The sequence below is a fragment of the Sylvia atricapilla genome, chromosome 2 (assembly GCF_009819655.1).
Source record: "Sylvia atricapilla isolate bSylAtr1 chromosome 2, bSylAtr1.pri, whole genome shotgun sequence".
NCBI classification, from domain to species: domain Eukaryota; kingdom Metazoa; phylum Chordata; class Aves; order Passeriformes; family Sylviidae; genus Sylvia; species Sylvia atricapilla.
In genome coordinates, this window is record NC_089141.1 from 96,671,673 (window position 1) to 96,691,890 (window position 20,218).

At 40.1% G+C, this 20,218-nt stretch overlaps 1 protein-coding gene across 1 annotated transcript in view; it reads left to right on the forward strand.

The window, feature by feature from the left end:
• Nucleotides 1-632: 632 nt before the first annotated feature.
• LOC136358061 (FERM and PDZ domain-containing protein 4-like) overlaps nucleotides 633-20,218 on the forward strand; it is a 248,106-nt gene continuing 228,520 nt past the window's right edge. Inside the window, exon 1 of the mRNA XM_066313886.1 lies at nucleotides 633-779. Within this exon, the coding sequence (XP_066169983.1) occupies nucleotides 739-779 (41 nt within the window). The 5' untranslated portion in view covers nucleotides 633-738. The remainder of the gene's footprint in view (nucleotides 780-20,218) is intronic.

Here is a 20,218-nt window from a genome sequence, read left to right on the forward strand (position 1 = left end):
GGCCCAGGGTGCAGCTCCCGGACCGGGGAGCCGTCGCCTGCTACCCTTACCAGGGCTCCGCTCCCGCTCAGCGTTCCGGCCCCCGCCCCGGGGGACCGCAGCCGTGCCCCTCACACCCCGACGCCTTGCCCTCCTTGGCGGGCAGCGCGGCTCCGGGGGGCCCTGGGGGAGCCCCGGGCTCGGCCCGGCGGCCGCAGCGCCTCCTCGGGCTGGGGCGGGCGATGGGCGCTCAGGGCCGCCCCCCGCTCGCCCAGCGGAGCGGCCACACCGCCGGCGGCAGGAGAAGCCAGCCCCAGACACGCTGCGCTCTCCTCAGCACCCCCGCCGCCTCCCTCCTGCGGGGCACTGCAGAGGGGCGGCGGAGCGCTGCCGCCTCCCCCTCCGGCTCCCGGAGCGCAGGCTGCGGGCAGCGCTCCCGCCGGGCAGCGCTCCCGCCGGGCAGCCCCGGCGCCCGCTCCGCCCCGGGCTTACCCCGGGAGAGCGGCCGGCAGGCGGGAGCGGGGCGGGGGGAGCCGAGGGGGAGGGCTGCGCGCAGATGAGCGCCGGTCCTGCGAGATGCTGCACGCCCAGCTCCCCGCCGGAGGGGGGTAGCAGCCGCTGTCTCCGCCGGCTCCTGCTTTTTTGCAAGGGCTGTTGCTGCCGCTGGACGCAACCTTCTCCCGACATGGAGCTGCTGCCGCCGCCGCCGCTGCTGCTGGAGTGAGTGAGTGTGACGGGCAGAGCTAGCCGGCCGCATGGATGGATGTGTTTAGCTTTGTGAAGATTGGGAAGCTCTCCGGGTAGGTGTTTGCCGCCACCGCTGCCGCTCGGCGAACCGCGGGCGTCCCGCGGCTGCGGGCGCTGCCGTGTCCTGCGGGGGGCAGGGAGGGATGGGGCTGCCCGGCGTGGGGAGCGCCCGCGCTGCTCCCAACTTCTCTGGCCGCGGGGCGAGGGTCTCGGTGCCGGGGTGGGGCGGTGGGGGCTCGCTGTCCCTGCCCGGGCCGCGCCGCTGTCCCTGCGCGGGATGGGTCGTCCCCTTCTCCATTGCGAAGGGACAATGAACTGCGGCCGCAGTTGGGCGAGAGCTGTGCCCTCCTTGAGACGCCGGCCAGAACGGGCGGCCAGAGTGCTTCTGAAAATGCCAAAGCGGCGACAGAGCCGGAGCCGGGCGCGGTGGCGGTGTTTGAGGGGTGTGTTGGTGTTCGGGGGGTGGTGGCCGCGGTGCGGGTATCGGTCATCTGCCGGAGCGGGGGGCGAAGTTCCGAGGAGCCAGCAGCGCCTGGCCGGGCCGTGCCGCCGGGGAGGGTCCTGCCCTGCCCCTTCGCCGCCCCTCGGGCACAGCATTTCCCCCAGGAGCCCTGTTTTTAGAGAAGTGGTGAAATCGTCGCCGCTCGCATCATTTGTGAGCGCTGCCTCTCCGCCGTTTCACACGGTGATGGGTGCAGGGGCGCGAGTGGATTTGGCGTCTCTTATCCCTTGCTTGTAAGGCTCGTTCGTACTTCTCCTTGTTTAAGTGTGTGGATTATTTGTATAGTTTTTGTCTATTTCTTTGTTTTCCGAATAAACCTTCTCTCGAATGGCCTCAGAGTTGTGGTCTCAGCCTGTGGACTGTTGCGTTCGCAGCTGGTTGCCAGGCCTGGAACTGCATAGATAGATCAAAAGGCACAACAGCCCCTGTTACAATGTTCCCACCGTAGTTAAACGTAACTGGAGGTAGCCCTTCGCAGTTACACAGGGGATTGTGCTTTATCTCAGAGATGCAGTATGAAAGTACTCGAGTCACTTTTTTTTTTTTTTTTTCCCCAGGGTTCTGGTGTGGATAATCTTCCTAAAGGATTTAGCTTTGATCACTGTAACTAGGAGTGTTTCAAATTCTTATGATTCACTGGTTCCTACACCATAGTTACCATACCCTTTTCTGTTTGTGAGGCGCATATGTGGCAGAAATTGGATGCTGTACAAAAGGAAGAAAGGCCTTGTTAAGGAACTAAAAAAGGTGCCTTGCTCCAGTGATGGTCAGATAGGGAGCTTGTCAAAATGACAGATGGTCTGTAAAGAACAAATATTGTATGGCTGAAAGTTAGAGTGCCACAGGTGCAGGCACTGCCTTTATCCCCAAAATTCCCACCATTGCACCTGGCTGTGATTACAGCTCTGCTTGTGGCATGCCAGCACAGAACAGCTGCTGTCATTCAGGCCCATCATTGTCTCATCCTGCTCACAGCAATTTTACACCATGTGACGGTGACAATACAAGCAGCCCCCTCGGCTTGCCTTGGGTGGTGTTACCAGCTGATACCGCTAGAGCTGCAGCAGCAGCAGCAACTACAGCGGAAACTTTGAGGAGATGGAAAATATGCTCACATGGATAAGGAATAGGTCATGTAGTAGGATATTTATTTCCAGGTAACTGAATTGCGTGACCTTCTCCATCTTTTTGGGAAATGGTGTTTTAGAACTAAAAGCCCCGAGGTCTTCACATCACACTTGTTTTAGAATCAAAGGCAGAAAAAGGGATGTGCCATTCAAAATTTTTATTATGTCAGATGCATGGCAGTTTTTAGACATATATATTGTAAGCTTGGGTCTTTCTTGGTGTGTACAAAATCTGTAGCTTTCTACATACTTGAAGACGGAACTAAGATTTGTATTTAAGTAAAGACAAATCATAGAAATCCTTCAGAAGACCTGAAGGTTCCTTCTGAAATCAAATTTAAGTTTCAAAGCTTGTATCTGCCTTTGCTTCATTTAAGGATGTGAAATACTTATGGACTGTGTTTATCTGCTAGATTGCAATAAATGATTTCTGTATTGAGCTACGCTGTTATTTCTAATTTTCCGGTTGTTAAAAGACATAATAGTTTACACAGAAGTTGACTTTACTTGCTGTTTCCTAGGTTACAGCCAGGTATCTATTCTGATTTTATGAGAGCTTCATGAGGAAGACAGGTTCCAGTGTAAACCCCATTTTTAGGCCTTTTGTGCGTTTGGGTTGGAAAACCAATTTGCCCAAAAATACCGGTTATTTGCTGTTAGAAGGAAGGCCTTTCTGAAGAAAATACTTAACTGAAAGTGTGATCTTGCAGGCAGGTACCTTTAGAAAGCTGTTTTGAACATGGCTGGTGCTGAACTTCTTTTAAATTTTATTTTGTTGTGCATTCAGTTCTCCTCATTTTAAGTTGCAAGTCTTTTATTGCAGTTTTAGTCTGCAGCCTTGACTCTGCAGGCAGTGGCACACCTAAGCTCTGTTATACATGGCTACTGGAAGGCATGCTTCTTAAAGTCATGATATGATTTTAATGGATCTGGTAAGAATTTAATTTTGTCTTGTTCAATTAACATTAAAATTTTTTATCTGGAATAAGCTTAAGATGAGGTTTAAAGTCCTAGAAGGTTGCTACTGGGTATAAAAATTTGCATGGCATACATAATTTTTTTAATTTTAATTACCTGTGTGGGGTTTTTATGTGATACCTTTGTGTTTAGGGTCTTTTAGAGACTCTGCTTCTACAATGACTTCAACAATTGTCCCTACTTGCTGGGTAAGTGGAAAAATATGGGAATAATTTAAAAAAGGATTATGTGCAGAAATGAGAGGGAATACCAAACTGGTTTTATGACAAATATCATCGCTGATAATCTTGTCCTTTCCTTGACTTAGTCTATCACATTGTGTACTATGCAGAAACATACAGATGCTTCATGATAAAGTTTCTATTAATTCTGAAAGTTTGGAGATACCCATCAGATACTGAAAACAAAAATACCATGTGGAAATAAATAGTGATCACACTTTCCTTGACACAGCCTCTCCCCCATCCGCCTTTGGAAATTCACCAGTATGGTAGTGGTCTGGAGTAAATGTTTTGGTATAAATCCTATGGTGTCATTCTCTGGAGGAAAAGCCACAAACAAACAATCACCTTTATTGTAATGGATCTCCAAATGTAGAGAATGATTGACAAGCCTTGTTTAATGGATCAGTGCTCTGATGTGGAGCTGTACAAGGCAGGTAAATATTTCTGTAATGTGAGCAGCATAAGCATGTATGGTGTGGTAGCATCTGTAATTTGGGATGGAGGATTAGTGCTGTAGGTAAGGTGCATAGCTGACAGCTGAGGTTGGTTCAGAAGTCTGTCTTGCCTGGTATTCTCTCTCAGTTGCTTTTTAGCAGCTGCTTGGAGAAAGAGTGGGAGTGGTGATTCTTGAGCATAGGTATATGCAGTGGAGAAAGGATGGTGCTGCTGTTCTGAACACGAAACAGTTTTCAGATCAAAGTAAATCTGAGAAAAGGGCACAGTGTCAAGTTTGTAGTCAGTACTGGACAGATGAACTGTGAAACAATAGGTCAGAATAGTGAATGGAAGTTATCAAGAATTTAAACCTGTATTCATAGAATATATTTTTAGGTTTGGTGGTGTATTTTTTTTTTTTTTTTATGGTGAATGACTGTTTTTGTGATGTCTGTTGAGGTCAGTTCTATTTCAGAGCTTCCACAGCAGGAAGTAAAACTTGGATATGGAAAGAGGCTTGTCTGGGTATTACCTCAATGTGACTGAGTGAGGTAGTGACCCTCCAGAGTTGGAATACAAAGCTCCTGTGTCCCTGTTTGTAGCTTTGTCAGATAACACTAGGGATAAAATGACATGACTATATGAGTGGCTGTCAGGTTCTAAGCTGTGGCAATACTGCTGAGGGTAGGGTGAACATCTCTGTCACACGGTTGCATTTGTGGGAGAAGTTCTGCACTCATGGAGTAATTTTTCACCAGAAAGAAAGTCTCCAAGAAAAAGGCCTGAGGTATGGGGTAAGAAAGTAGAAATCTAGACCTCATTGTAGCTGTTGAAAATATAATTAATGGAGAGTTAACCCCATATAACAAACAGGAGGATACCAGGAAGATTTGGACCTGCCCTTAACAGCGATGCTAGTTTGTCCTGTGGGGTAGGTAAATTTACTGGATCTTTACTTTTCTGCTCAAGCTTAGCATTGCCATCCATTATCCCTGAGTTTTAATTTATTCCATTAAAATAGGATGTGAATAGCCACATCCTTGCTAGTCAGGCCCTTGGAACGACAACAAAAAAATCCTTTAACCCTGGAAGCTCTTCTTTTCAGAGAACAGTCAAATAAGTTTTTTTGCTGTGATTATGCTAAGCCTGAAGATAGGTTTCTAACTGAGAAGGAACTTCTTTCTAAGTCCTTTTTCACTGGGGTGGACAAATCTCACATTATTATCTTTTGTGTTTATCTTTCCAAAGCTGGCCATCTCTAGTCAGGTAGACTGACTTGGTACCTGCACAGATGTTTGGACTTTTGGGTTCTTGCTGCTTATAAAAGTGAAAGAAGCCTAAACTGATGTGGAGCCTTGCATTTGTTCTCTCTCTTTCTAGCTTTTGTTGTTCTGTGTTCAGTTTTATTCTCTCCAGATACTGCTTTTAAACGTCCTGAAAGACTGATGTGAAAGTTTCTCTTCTAGATCTGTTTTAAAATGTAACAGTCTAGAAGCTGTGCCCCTATCTTCTGAGTACTAAGCTCTGTTGTGTTTTTTGTTTGTTTGTTTTGGTGTTTATTGGTTTGTTTGGTGTTGTTTTTTTGGAGAATCAGGTTGCTTAACTTCATGGTTTAATTATTTTTATGTGGCCAAGCAGATATATGGGTTTAGATTTAAAGTTCTAAAATTAGCCTGTCTGTTGTTTGTAATTTGTTTTTTTCTGGCTTATTTATTTATTTATTGTTTTTAATTAATTGAAGAAGATTTTGGGATGCTTCTCTGTCTTTATCAGAATAGCACCTTTTTTTATCTGTGATTTTCCTTGCCAAGTTTTTGTTTTCCTGTGAAGTTTAAAAAAAACCCTACCTTAATGGAGAGACAATTGAAAGTGTGATTAACTTACTGATGCTGTTTTGCATATGATTTTTGGATTTTTATGAGTAGCCTTTGAAATGACAAAATTGTACCTTGTAAGTTATTTTCAGTATTTACAAAAGACTCAGTAAGAAAGCCTATGATTATCCTTTTTATGTTCAAAGGAGGTAATTTAATTCCAGAAAGGATTTTATTATACTGGATGATAATTCAAATAACCAATAATTCATTTCAGCATTTTTCCTTGAGGACTGCATTGCATTTAGTGGCACATTTGCCTAGTCACATTAATATAGGAGCTTTACCTTATATTTTATTATTTGTCGGTTTTGTTTTGTTAGCTGACACACATAATAGAGACATATGCTTTAATGTTTGTAGTGTTAGTAATGTTGTGTGTCATAGTGACTTCAGCAGTTTAGAGATTTATTAAAACCACTCCTTACATTATGAACTGCTGTAAACTTGTCAAGTGGCCAGTGAATGATGATGCAACTCTGATAAATATGTACATTCTCTATACCAGAAGCAATATTGTCTCCAGAAATCTTTTTGAGAAAGCAAAAAAAAAAAAAAAAGAGAGAGAGAGAGAGAGAGAATAAACTCCAAGTAATTCTTTCTCCTCTTCTACTAATTAGTGAAGAAGATGGAATGAAAACTTTGAGAATTGATGCTTTGATTTAAGAACAATCAAAATGTGAATGTTCAATATAATTCTTTTATTTCTAGGTAGACGTCTTTTCTGATTGCTTTTGGTTTATTTTAGAGGACTTCAGTCTGTCATGTAAACTTGTTGGTGACATGGCCGAATCAAGAATCTTGGGATATAAGATTTGTCTAATAATTGTAGTCTGCACCAATATTCTTGTGTGTGCATATTTAAGCCAATTTGTTAAAATTTTTATATGATGTGAGAAGACAGAAGAGGTTTTTTTTGTGGATTTTGCCTCTATTTCCCTGGTACCAGGATGAGCCTGAGGTGTTTTACAGTTTAGTTTTTTGAAGGGGGAGAAGGTTTGCTTGTTCATTGTGTGATTCAGTTGGTTTGTTTGTTTATGAGGAGCCTCCTTTTCAGCCTGACAGATTCATGTGGGAAATTTCAGTTAAATTGAAACAGATTCTCACCATGGCAGTAACAAAAAAGGAGGATATGTTTCCATATTTTGCAGCATTCTAGATCATTATGGAAGTGTACCAAACTGTTCATAGGGAATACAAACCATGACCTGAAATAAGAGGATAATACATGGTCTCAGCTTCACTCATAATGTGGCACAGAAGGGGTATTTTACTGCTCTTGAAAGCATTTCCAAGCAGTTATGTCAGATCTGTCACAACTTAGCATCTATCTGATGGAATAAAGAATTGACTAAAGTCATGTAGGAGCTACCACCCCTTGTAAAATGAACCATCATCTGAGAAGGCTCTCTACCTGCTGTAGACAAATAATGCAAAAAATCAAATATGAGGAAAGGAAATTTTGGATTCCAGTCCCACTGTGTCATGCACAAATAGCTCTATTAAATCAGGGAAGACCATTAGGTACATGAATTACTCGTTTTCATGTCTGTTTGCATGTAATCTATTTGGATCCATGTTATGGAAACTTTTGGTGCTGATAAAGTATCAGTGTTTAAATACTATAGGGACATGCTTGAACAGGAATTGACTTCTGATAATGCCAAACTGTGTTTAAAGCTGCTTTTTCTAATCATGAATAAAATGATTAGTTTTGTGACGTACCTTGAAGAAATCTGTGAACTGAACGGGCTGCACATTTATTGAAGGTATGTTTAAAGACCTTTAAAATAATCAGTGAGACTCTGTTTCCAATAATTATTCCATTGACTGGAAATGAAGCAAATAACAGTGCCAGTAGTATAAATTTCAGTAACTTAATGCATTTCAAATCCTAGTAAAATCCAAACTGCTTAAAATCTAAACCTGTGAAAGTATGTTGGAGCTAGAGATGTAATGTACTCCAGGACTCAAAAGTCTCTCTTACCTAAATTAGGACCTGGTAGTGTAGAAGTTTCTACCAATGCACAGAAACTGCCTTCAACAGGCTGATTATTGGCCACAAACCGAGAAATTACTTTTCATTAGTTTTAATGATCAACATTTTTAATTATAATTAAGTTAGTGAGTGGACTTGCCAGGCATCAGTTTTAGCTATGGGAATGTGGGAAGATAAGGCTCTGCAAAATAGATGGATATCTCGCAAGATTTTGAAAACTACTGGTAAAAAATATAATTTATACAGAGAATAGCAAGAAGGTGATGAAGACTAAGAAGGAATATTTCTATGCTAGAGTCAAATGTTGAGAATGAATCTTCTTATTATCTGGCTCTTGATAGAGTTCATTTTTGGATTTTACTGCAATTTTTGAAACTTTAAGGGAAAGCGATTTGGGATATTGCAAGGTATTATGACTTCTTTATATCTATAGATAATCAAAACAAAAAGGTGTGTATGTGTGGATTGATGAAAACTACTTGGTGATTTACATTAACAATCAAAAAGACCAAAAAAAGCCTCTCTTCTGTTCTTCAGAATTTATTTCTGCAAGTGTACTTTCTGTTTGTTTTGGGAGATTGGGAGAGAAAAGACATAATTTTTGAAACTAACATTGTTTAAGAAGAAAATCTAAAATCCCTACATGTAAAACTTCGCAGTACTGATTGTACCCTATTTGGAGTGAAGGTTTTCATTAAGGTTTGTGCATGATTGAGTTTTAATTGTTCAGATAAACTCTGAACTTTTCTCATGTAAGCACTTACATCTTTGTTTAAAATACTTTCCCAGCATTATGCAGCCTGTAAGGTTTTGCTTATGTTGCTTATAGATTTTGCAGTTTCACAGTTTGTTCTTAATCTTGAATTTGTGATTATATTCCTCTGGATTTGGCAGTACTCATATGTTTGGAAAGCAAAATGCCCATTATTCTAAGTGGTAAATGCTACCAGGAGTACTAGCAGTTGCACCTGCCATGTAAAACAAGCCTGGCATGTGTTACAAGTCCGAGCTGCCTTATTTCACTTGTGCTCTGTGTTTGACTGAAATAGAGCAGGAGAGAACTGGAGAAGAAATTTGGAAATATTCCACATCTAAGCAGATTTGTAGAGGCAGGATGCTTCATTACCTGAATGCCTGAATGATGGCACTGACTTCGACTTGCTCTAAATGAGGCTGTGACAAGCCTTGAGGCATCTGTGACAGGAGCCTTGAGACAGCAGATACTGCAAGTGTACAGAAGAGCCTGTTCCAGCAGGGCTCAAGTTTAGACTTTGGGGTAATTAGATGATCTTCAAGGTCCTTTCTAACCCAAACCATTCTGTGATTCTATGATTTTTCTTTGCTTGTGATGTTAGACCTTTATCCCACAAAACAAAGAAACAAAAAAACCCCAACCAAAAAAAACCCAAACAAACAAAAAAAATTGGAGGTTATGTATGGCAGTATTGTCAAGAAAGGGATGAGCTGTCTGTTTAACACTGCAGTATGTAACAGGTTGTGCAGCTTTATCATAGAAACACAAGTATTGTTTTGACTGTACAGCATGGCTGATAAGTCAAAATGTAGTACATGCGTTCAGGTAGAAATTATCAAATTTCATGAGTTTTTTACTGGCTTTAAGTTTTGGATCATATGAAAGTTGCTATTTAAAGGCATATGCTTTCCTTGGTGTCTATTTTTTTTTTTTTTTTTTTAACTTGTTGCAGACCTCAGATGATGTTAACTGAATTTTTAATTTTTATCTTTGAAGAAATTTTTTTCCCAGTGAGGGAGGCAGACTGTTTTCTAGTGAAGTTGGCTATCTGCCTAGGTCTTTGTTTTGCATAATGTATTGTGCGTTACCTGTCATGTTTACAAGGAATGTCTTCTCCTCTGTCAGGGCACACAGTGAAGGGGGACAGAGAAAAATTGAATGTGGGGAATGATCTGTACTTGACTATTCTGCTTGAAGGAAGGGTGAGCATGGGCTACAGAGTATAATATGGGAGGAATGGCAAAGGTAGGAAGAGAGACATTGGAGAAGGGAATTTAATGAATGTTCTATTGGATGAGGGCTAATTTGCGTTGAGTGAATTGAACTAATTGTTCAAGACTAGCTGCTGGTTGTATTAATTGGTGAGATGTGCTGTAATCTGTGTGACTGCTGTTTTAAAAAAGGGAAGATTTCACTTCAACTTTGGGACAGAAACAACTTCTTTTGTTTTCGAAGGTTTTGAATTTCTTTTTCAAAGTCTTTATTTTTCTAAGGGGTTTCTGGCGGCTAAGCTTGAATTAACTCAATCCATGAGATAACAAGGTGGTCCTTGACTCCCTGTGTATGTGCTGTCTCAGAGACCCAATAATCAGGGTGGTGATTTCTCAGGGTGAAGCTTAACCCTTGCATTGGTTCACTGGTGAGCCCTATGGCTTCCCTCTACTGCAAAATCTGTACTTGTTGGGGAATGTGTTTGTGTTTCATTTTGGCTTAATGAAAGTCCAACAAACCAGAAAGCATTTGGCTTTTTTTTTTTTTTTTTTTTTTTTTTTTTAAATTCATATGGGGAAGAATAAGGACTAAGCACTAGTACTTTAAGGGGGCACTTCTCAAATATGATCAGTGTCATGTAACATCTGCTGGCAGAAGACCTAATGAAGCTGTGGGGTCTGATTTTCACTTTTTTTTGCTTTTCAGTTTCCTCATTTTTGTCCCCTGCAGCCCTTCATGTCTGACACCATTGTGAGCTACTTCAGGGACTAAAACCACTAAAAAACTGTTTTTGGCTTATTTCATTTCTGCTGATGTGGATATCTAAACTGGCTTGGCAGAAGTGATGGAAACATACTGTCTTGGGCAGCGAGGTGGAAGGAGAGGAGGGGAAGTGGAGCTTCTGATGCTGAGCTCCGTTACCATTTAGTGGTGGATGCTGCTGTGGGAAAACATGGAGATGAAACCTTTCTTCAGGTACCTCTGGGAACTGAAGTGGGGAGGCTATGTGAGAATCCCACATGAGCAAATCTGAGGGGGAAGAGTTTCTGCAAAAGATGGTGTGGGGAGCGGAGATGCTGCCTCAGCCCCTCTGAAATTCCTCAGGTCTTTCCCAGTTCGTCTTGCTTCCCTGTCTTTTCCTGCCTTGGAAGCCTCTTCTGCTGCCTTCAATTGACTTACCTTTGCTTGGGCACTTGGGAAACCAAGTGCAGGTTCTGTCTGCTAAATGCAGCTTTGTGTATCTTGCACATCCTGATGTATTGAGGTATTGCACCCTTGTTCCCATGCCATGCAGACTAAAGAAACTGCCTTCCTGTTGTTTTTAAAAGCAGATTTCTAATAATATTTTTGCTTTATTAGGCAGCAGAGAAGTGTAGTTGTCCAAGGGACTAATTTTCCTAGAAGGCTTGTAGAAGGTGAACTGTCCAGGATAAAAGAGAAGTTGTTTAATTTTTTTTTGGTTATCTTTTAAAAATGAACATGTGTTCATTCCTAGCAGCAAGTTTGCAGTTATATCCTTTCCATGGACATGTTTTCCAGGTTCTGGAAGCTGTCTGAAGAGATAAAAGGTTTCTTTCAAATGCTCTATTTCTGAACTTGGAAAGAACATCTTACAGAAGCAGATGTGTCTGTGCTACTTCTGAGACCACAGAAAAATAACTGGAGAATATTAATGGCTTGCTTTTTAAATGCTCTTAATTTTTAAACTGGAAATGGGAGTTTTATAGGTACATAAGTAGCTTGAATTTTTGATTATGCTTTATATCACGTGGCTTTCTCTTTTTAGCAACAGCAGTAGTAAACTTTGAGGAGTTTCAATGCATCAATTTTTCCCTTCCTTCTGTATCTTGTGTCATTCCTTATACATATATGGCACTTCATCAGCCCCCTTCCTTGTTGATCGCTTTCGCCCTTAGCAATGTTTATCCATCAACTCTATCACACCATTGAATATGTGGTCTAAAAAAGGTGGTGGTTATGGGAATCTTGAAGGATACATCTAAAAGAGAACTCTAAAAAGCCTCACAAAAATGATTCCATCGAAAAATTTTAAGTTAAAAGTACTAAAGTTCTTTTAGCTTGGGAGTTGTATTGTAAAAAAATGATATATATAGTATATCAAAAGAAGTACTCTCAGGGTGCACAATTGAAAATACTGTAGCTTTTACATTTTTTTCTAGGTGGCTAATATCATGCATCTGCATGACTTAGAGTTAGCATGCCTTACAGAAGACCACTTTGTAAGTAGTATCCTTGGAATATGAAAAGTAGAGTACATGTCTATTTTTCTTTAGTTGATGCGTTTGGATAAAAAACTTCTAATATCTTTATTTTTTGATGCTGAATATATTGCATATTTTTTACTGATATGAAGGTGTGTTCTTTCAAAGCAAAATACCGATTATTTTTCTTCTCTTTTGATGTCTGTAATAGACATTAAGGTCCTGTGAAGGCCTTATTGAGGTCTTCTAAAATGGCAGTGTGGAAAGCTGGCAGATTATTTGCCCCTGCCACTTTTTCCATAGTTGTCCTGTTGGATTCAAGTTGTCCATGGTATCTGGGTGTGCTACTTGGTGCCATGACTGTTTAACAGATTTTAATAATAGCCTTCTATGTAAAGGGTAAAGGATGAATTTCACTCTTCCAGATGTCAGTGCAAGCCTCCTCCTTCATCTCAGAAAAAGTACTTTGTGTTTCTTTAATGGCAGAATGTTGATTTGCTCTTTTTTTTTTTTTTTTTTTTTTTTTTTTTTTTTTTTTTTTTTTTTTTTCATTTCCTAAAGCTTATCCAAACCTCATAGTGTTCCTTTACCCTTGTAGTGACTGGACAAATGTATGTATTTGGAAGGGTTTCCTTTTCATTAGTGTTCTTTAGCCATTAATGTCAGAGTTCATCCCATTTTCTCATGTTAAGTGCTGCTTCTGAAAAAGAGAAATTCTGTTTTCATGTTAAATGTTTAAAATATTTCCTTCATAGGAGAAGGTAAAGCAGCATTAGTTTTAATTTTTTTTTCCCAAATGGTTCATAGTTCACTGCTGCAATGAACAGCTTTCCAAACAGAAGACACAATACCTGTTCTACTGGGTGTTATTTCAAAATGGCTGAAATTTATTTTAGCTGCATAAAGTGCTACCAGTAATATTTGTATATATTTGTTTACCGGGGTGTAATTATAAGAACTGACATTTAATCTACTCAGTTTTCAAAATATTCTATTTTTTTCTTCTACAAATGTGATGGTAAGCAGAAAGCAGTTTGTCTCTCAATTTCTGTGGTATGGCTTGCTGTTTTAGTTCTTTTCCCTCATCCCCCTCCAATCAGGTTCCAACTCAAGCAGCTTTCTTTTGCTAGTTATCCCCCTTTCACAGTGACTATTTAATGCTGACTCACCAGTTGTCGTGATTGGGCTGCTTGGCACTGTCTGCAGGAGCACAGGCTTGTGTGTGTGGGCACTCTGACCACAATAAAGACACCTTCTTGATCCAGATCTCTTTTTCAGTAATTAGTTCAGTATTCTGGCTTTTAAAGGCGTTGGGGGAATAGGTGGTTTAGGCTTTAATTTATACTTATGTTCAGGGGAGAACAGTTCTGAGCATTAGACAGCAAATTCATGATGATTCTGCCTTCAGTGAACAGTGATAGAAAGCCATAAAGTTTGTTAAATGTTATATGAAAACATAAGGAAACTTTACTCTGGTTTTTGTGTAGTCTTTGCAAACCTTGAGTAAGTAAGAGCAGTATGGCTACTTTGTTTCTCACATAGATGCAACAGTTTTATTCTGTCTTCATATTTTTTTTTTCTTTCTGAGCTGAGCAACACAGACCTTATAACTAAAATGCAGTGGATTTTTCTCCTTCCAGCCAGACTGTGCACACTGTATAGGACAAATAACCCTGTACACAGCATCTATTTGCTCAGTAAATAACAGTGCAGCTTGAATCGCAGCTTGAATCACTGCCAAAACTTTCTTTGCAGGCTTGACTGTTGCTCTAATTTCATCTGGTAAGACCTCACTGTCCCAGGTGCCAGTTCTGTGTGTCTGACCAGCCCCAACTGCCCCATGTACCTGAGAGCAGTAAATGAAGCACCCTCAGCACAGAACTGCAGCCTCTACTGCTGTCAAGTTGGGTGAGGGAAGGAGACCTGAATATCTTATAAATATAAATACATATCTTGGGTATTTATTTATCTGCTTCCTTGTGCTGATGGAGTGCTTCTGAATGTGATGGTTCCCAGCCTTGGCAGACTCTTCAGCAGGGTTGTATCATTTGTATTGCACTGGAAGATGACACAGTCTGTTCTTCACGCTGGAAAACTTAGTCCAGCAGCCATTTTGAACAATTTGCTGAAACCTGGCATTATTAATGACAAAGGAGTTGCATGTTTGGTGATTTAGGGGTCTGTAAATGCATCATCGTTTACACATGTCCACTCAGCTTACCACACAGCTCCTATATCTGTTGAGAGTCTTTGCTATATAAATGAACAGTAATTTTGGAGGCAAAGATCATGGTTTTCCATTCTCAAGTTAAACTTTCATAACTTAGGCATGTTGTATTGAAACTTGTGATTGTTTCATAATAGATGAAAAAAAAAAAAAAAAAGCACTATTTTGCCTCTGAGAAAGTATTTCTGCAGTTTAGTGCCTGGTGACTTCTTTAGTATTTCCTGACATTTATCAACACATACAAATACTTAATGATAAGGCTGGTGTTCCACTGGATGGAAAACTTACCTGTGTAATGACCAGGCACTGGGCTCAATGTAAAGATCAGATCATGAAATTAAACTGTCAGCTGGTAAAACATGGGAGAGAATTTGTTTTCCAGAAAAGGATACTAGTTCTAATTGTCTGGTTTGTTGTATATTTCTTTTTATTTCATGATTGTGGGGTAGGACAAAACCTCAACCATTAAAGACAATTTTTTACTATTTATTTTTCCTCTTAAAAAGAACTGGGAGTTTGGTATCTGGTAGTCTGTGAGCTAATGAATACTGAACTTCCACATGACAATGTAAAAAAAAATCAAGCTGGTTTTTGAAATTTAAGGCCACCTTTGGCATTTCATTATGCCAGGTATTGGACATTAAGAATTTTCTAAAGGACATGCTATTTCCATATGGAAATGTCCTAAAATGTGCCTTTCTAGTGAATAATTTAAAATATCCATGCTCAAAGTAAAAATGCATTAAAATGCACCTTTTACATTCCAATTTTAAAACTGTCTGCATTCCTCTGCCCCGTGTTCCTGTGGTGATTCTGACTGATTGCAGTGGCACTTGGTGGTGACAGAAGAGTGCATTACCTGCAGTCAAGATCACTTTCTTCTGGATTTAGCCAGGAGTCTGCTCCCTTGGATGGAAACTCCAAAAGCATTATTGGTAGGCTTTTTTCTTTTCCTGCTCTCTTTTTTTTTTTTTTTTCCCTCAGCTGATTTTTACTTAGTTCAGAAAATCAAGAGAAATGCTTTTGCTGAGAATGTTTAGTATGACATGTCTGTCTGATCTCTTAGGTTTTAGCTTTCATATTTTCCAGTTTCTGTACTGCATTATTATATAACTCTGAACTTCATGTAAAGTGTTAGCAAGTTCTCTTCACAGTTTAGTTAGACAGAACAATTCTTTGCCAACCCAAGAACCAGGGACACTGCTGCAGCTTCAGGCCCAAAATGTATGAACAGCAGATTGAGGAGAGAAACCTGGGAGGATGGGACTTCATAACCTGAAGCTGTAATTAGACAATTAACCCCGATATGTGAATAGACCAAAACTTATAAACGTGTGAAAACACGTGACCCATCATCCATCTTGGGTGTAGCCTCAGCCAGGCTCTTGTACTGCCCAAGGTCCATCCTTTGAAAGCCTTTTTAATAAATACCTACTTTACTCCTTTAACACTGTCTAGCATGTCTAAGCTAGGTAGCCTTTCAGGGCATCAGTCAGTAGTTTGGAAGTAGCTTTTTATCCATGTTACTGGGTTATAACTTCTTAACCATTTGCAAAATAAACCCTTATATTTTCCTGAGTTACTTGTAGAAGACCCATCAGCATTCAGTAGCAGGCCCTAAAACCAGTGTTCTGTTCATCCAAGGGATGGACTTGGTAGTGTTTTTTAAAGAATTGCTTAGTTTCCACTGTAATGGGGAATAGATTTGAAGATCTGGTGAGACAATCTACACTCACCTGGAACATCGCTCGTAGTTCCAGATACTGCGTTTAAAAATATGCTGGAGGATAGGAAGGATTTCCACATGCTGGTGACTATTTGGGAACTGATGAAAAAGGGAGACTTTCTTAGAGAGACACAAACCAAAATTTTCGGGTGAGGTGAAGCATGGGTTTGATATTTACCTTTTTTTCATCAAAAACTTTGGATCTGCAGAGCAGTTTTAAAAAAAAGGAAGAAAAGACAAAACAGAGTTAAGAAGGAGAAGTTTATGAAACAAGAAGAAGAATTTTATGAAACAATTTGTGCATCCAAAAGGAATGTTCTGTAGTTGTTCAGTAGTTGTGCTCTTTGCAAGCCTTAAATGCCATCAAGAGTTAGAATTTTCTGGAACATTAGAGACTGATTTAGCATAAAATGTGTTAGAATCTGTGTTTTTGTGGCATGTAACTTCTAGCTGATGAAATTAGGCAAAAAGGTTCAAAGGTCGGTTTGCTACAGATTTCATCTGTATTTGGCCTTAATACGGAGAAGGTGTCATGAGGGATAGCATTTTGGAAAATGTTCTATTATATTGGTGTAACATATTGCTGCTGCAAAGAAAACATGAGCCTTAAGCTTTTCTGTGCTTCATTGGGAAAAGCATCTTCTCACCCATCTTCCATGGACTGCACAACATAGAATTCAATTCTTAATATAGACTATAATTTAGAAGGATATTCTCAATGCAGCAGTCTGGATATATTGGTAAAAACAAAATTGAATTCTATCACCATTTTTCTACTTAGAGAGGGTAAATGGCAAATAAAGTGATGAGAATCTGGATGATATGCTGTTGGTCAGCTGACGAGTGTTTGTTGGCAAATTAAATTATTATAATTTACGTGTAGACTTCTCCAGGTTTTTGGGTTTTTTTCAGTAGTTTAAATGCTCACTTGTCTACAGGAACTGTAGAATAAATAAAAAAATATGGAGAGCAAGAGATCATCTACCTACTCTTGAGTGTCCCTGCCTTTTCTAGCTGGTATGTAAAAGTGAACTGCTGTTTCCTAGTTTCATGTACGTTAACCTCTGTGAGACTTTATAAGCACCATTTTGAAGCTGTCTACAGACCATGCAGAATCATTGAACAAATCATTCCAGAAACTAAAAAGGCTGAATGCCAAATGAGATTTGATAGCTGCTGAGGCAAGTGTGTAGGAGAACTATAGAGCCTGTTTGCAGTGTTGTGATATAATCTAAAATTTTGGTGACCTCCAAAAGCTACAGAAGAATCCAAGTAACTTTGTTATCACAAAAAGAAGCATCCTTAGGTATGAAAATTTACACCATATTCCTGAGGCTATTGAGTGTTCCAGACCAGTTCATGTTGGCTAATACAGAATACCAGATGTCCCTGATGAGCAGATCTGGGAAACCATTTGGCAGTAGCTAGTAGAAAATATCATTAGGCACAATGGTGTTACAGAATTTCTGCCCTTCTTTGGATTTTGTGCATTTCATATCCCCTCTGAAGGCTGGAGATCTGAGCCAACATCTGTCGCTCCTGACTAGCAGGCATTAGGATATTCCAGGAAGAAAGAATTCTGCCACAAATACAAGAATGAAAATGGAGTAGTGAAGAATATAATGTCTGACTATTAAGTAGTTGTAATTAGCTGCCTTGGAAAGGGACCCCTTCAATTCTAGTCCCTTTTCTTGGGTTTATCCAGGGCTTTTATTCTCTCATTCTAACAGAGGCATGCAGAACAGAGATGAGACTTAGGGCTCCTAAAAGCCAGCAGTTTGTGCACCTTCTCTCCATCTCATTCCATTAACCATTCCCAAGTTGCTCTTATATATAAAGGTACCTAGACTATGTTCCTCCCTTCTGTACTCAACTTTTGCCTCTATTTAGTCCCACTTTGTAGCATATATCCCACATGTGCCTGAGAAAACTGTAGATTATTTTACTTACTCCATTTCCATTCAGACTTAACATTTCTTAAAATATTTTATTAGAGGGTAGTCACAAATTTTCATTTTGTTGTAAAATAAGGCCAGATAAAGTATTCCAAATCCAGCAAGACTCCAAAGGACATGTATTTTGACAACTTCTACCAAAATGACTTAAGAGGGCTATGCTACTGGCAGCTATAGTTTTCTCAAAATAGACTTCTACTGCAGTGCAACATTATGCTGGAACAGTCAGCTATGGTGCAGTTGGCTTTTTCCCCCCTCTCCTTCCTTTTCCTGGACTTCATGGATGCCAAAGGCAGTATTGCTAAATAACCTATTTTCTTATTTTTATTATGAAAATAAATATATAAATGATTAAAATTCATTCTAAGCTTGAAAATGAAAACCTCTTATGCCAGATATATCCAAAATGAGCCTTTAATGTCACTGGGTTTTTTCTTTGCGGAAGGTGCTGGACTCTGTGTTCTGTTACACGTGATGGTTTTCCAAAGCTAAAATTAACATTAGGATAGGCTTAAAAAATTAGCTGGAAGCTATTTTTGTGCCGTCCTTGGAAGTTGCGTACTTGCTGTTTTGTGTTGAGCAGTGAAATAATATAAATCACTCTCATGAGTACTGATCTGGGTTATTTTAGAAGCATGTTCTACCACAGCAGGTGGCAGTGTGCGGGTTGTGAATGCTTACTTTGTGGCTCCGCGTTGTTTTTTGGGGAGAGGGGACTGCAGAGTGTTGTGTTGAGGTGGTCTCCATGTCACCCTACTGTGGTTGTGCTGTATGCTTCTGAAGCCAGAAGAGGGAGCACAAATGAAGACCTTGTTTCTAAGATGTGACTTAGCTCCATGAGGCAGATCCCAAGCCATGGAAATGTTGAGGTCTCACGAGTTAATTGAGAGTGCCTGGCTCTTTTAGATTGCATGTGAATAAAGAATGGGAAGTATGAGCCTGCTGTGGGCTCCAAAAGGGAGGAAGGAAATGGAAGAAGTGAAAAGACTAGGAAAAACCTGTGCTTGGCATGAGGACTTTTAAAGCAGAAGCAAACTGTGGTTTGCTATTTAAAATTAACCAGTGTTTTTGGTTTGTAAGACCAGTGGTGCTTTTCATGAATCAAGAAGAATATTGTGTGTTGCTGTGCAGACTGGATATGTTGGACAGCTGAGACTCATACTTTCTTTCTACAGCTTTTTCAAATGTAGTTTATTAAATACAGCAATTGTGTCTTATTGTGGGTCATATATCATGTTCCTATGCTCTTTCTTGGTTTTTTATAGCCATGCTGATATGCAGGATTTCTAGTTTGCAAATATATATAAATTTATATGCAGTTTTGCAATCTATTTTTAATGATAAGTGCATACATTGTGTGATGAGTAAAGATAGTATTGAAACTAATTACTAATGGCAACTATGTAAGGAGATTGAGGTGTTGATTAAATTTTACAAATTGGTCTCCTTGATGGCAATAGCTATTTTGGTTGCAAAAGCTTGTTGACAGATGTGCAACTGCTTCCCAATCAAAGTAGGAGACTTTTCAAGAGTGTAGTCTTATCCTAAATGTTTTCTGAGACTTAACTTTGACTGTGTTTCCTTGAGGAGTGTGATATTTTGAAAAGAATGACTTTTAAAAGAGCTGCAATCTTATTAGCCTCCTGCAGTTTTTTTCTTCCTTCTTTTTTCTTTGTTTTGCTTTTTAGTTTATTGTTGGGATAGAACTCCAAATTTCACGTCTGTATCTATTTGCTTTATTACTTCAGATGTGCTATTTCCAGTGTTATGCTCGTAGACTTAACAAGCTAATCTGGGAGACTAAAGCAGAACTGTCATTTTGAAGCTACTTAGCTGAAGTCTCTTTGAAATCAGTGTAGAAAGCTCCAGGACTATTTTTGTTCCCTTTTTAAATTTTTAGAGAAGATGTATTGGATGTGTTATGTTATGCTGTTAGTGGTCCCTAGAAGAGCTGTTACAGAAATGTTGCCTCTTTAAAATCTCCTGGGGATTAGACCCCAAATGGTCATGATTTATATTTAGGGATTACAGTGGTGTGAAGACAGACTTGGGATGACTCCAGGATGCCTCTTTTCTTGAGACAATTGTTTCTTAATCTGTATTATACTGAATTTGTTGAAAGTATTTTAGTTCCTAAGTGAGGAAAGATGGCCCGTTAGAACTGTAGTCCATGCCAACACTGCACCATTAAATAGAAAGGCACCACAGAATTAGGAGTGCTGGCATCATTCCTCTCTCGATACAGCTTGTTTACTGT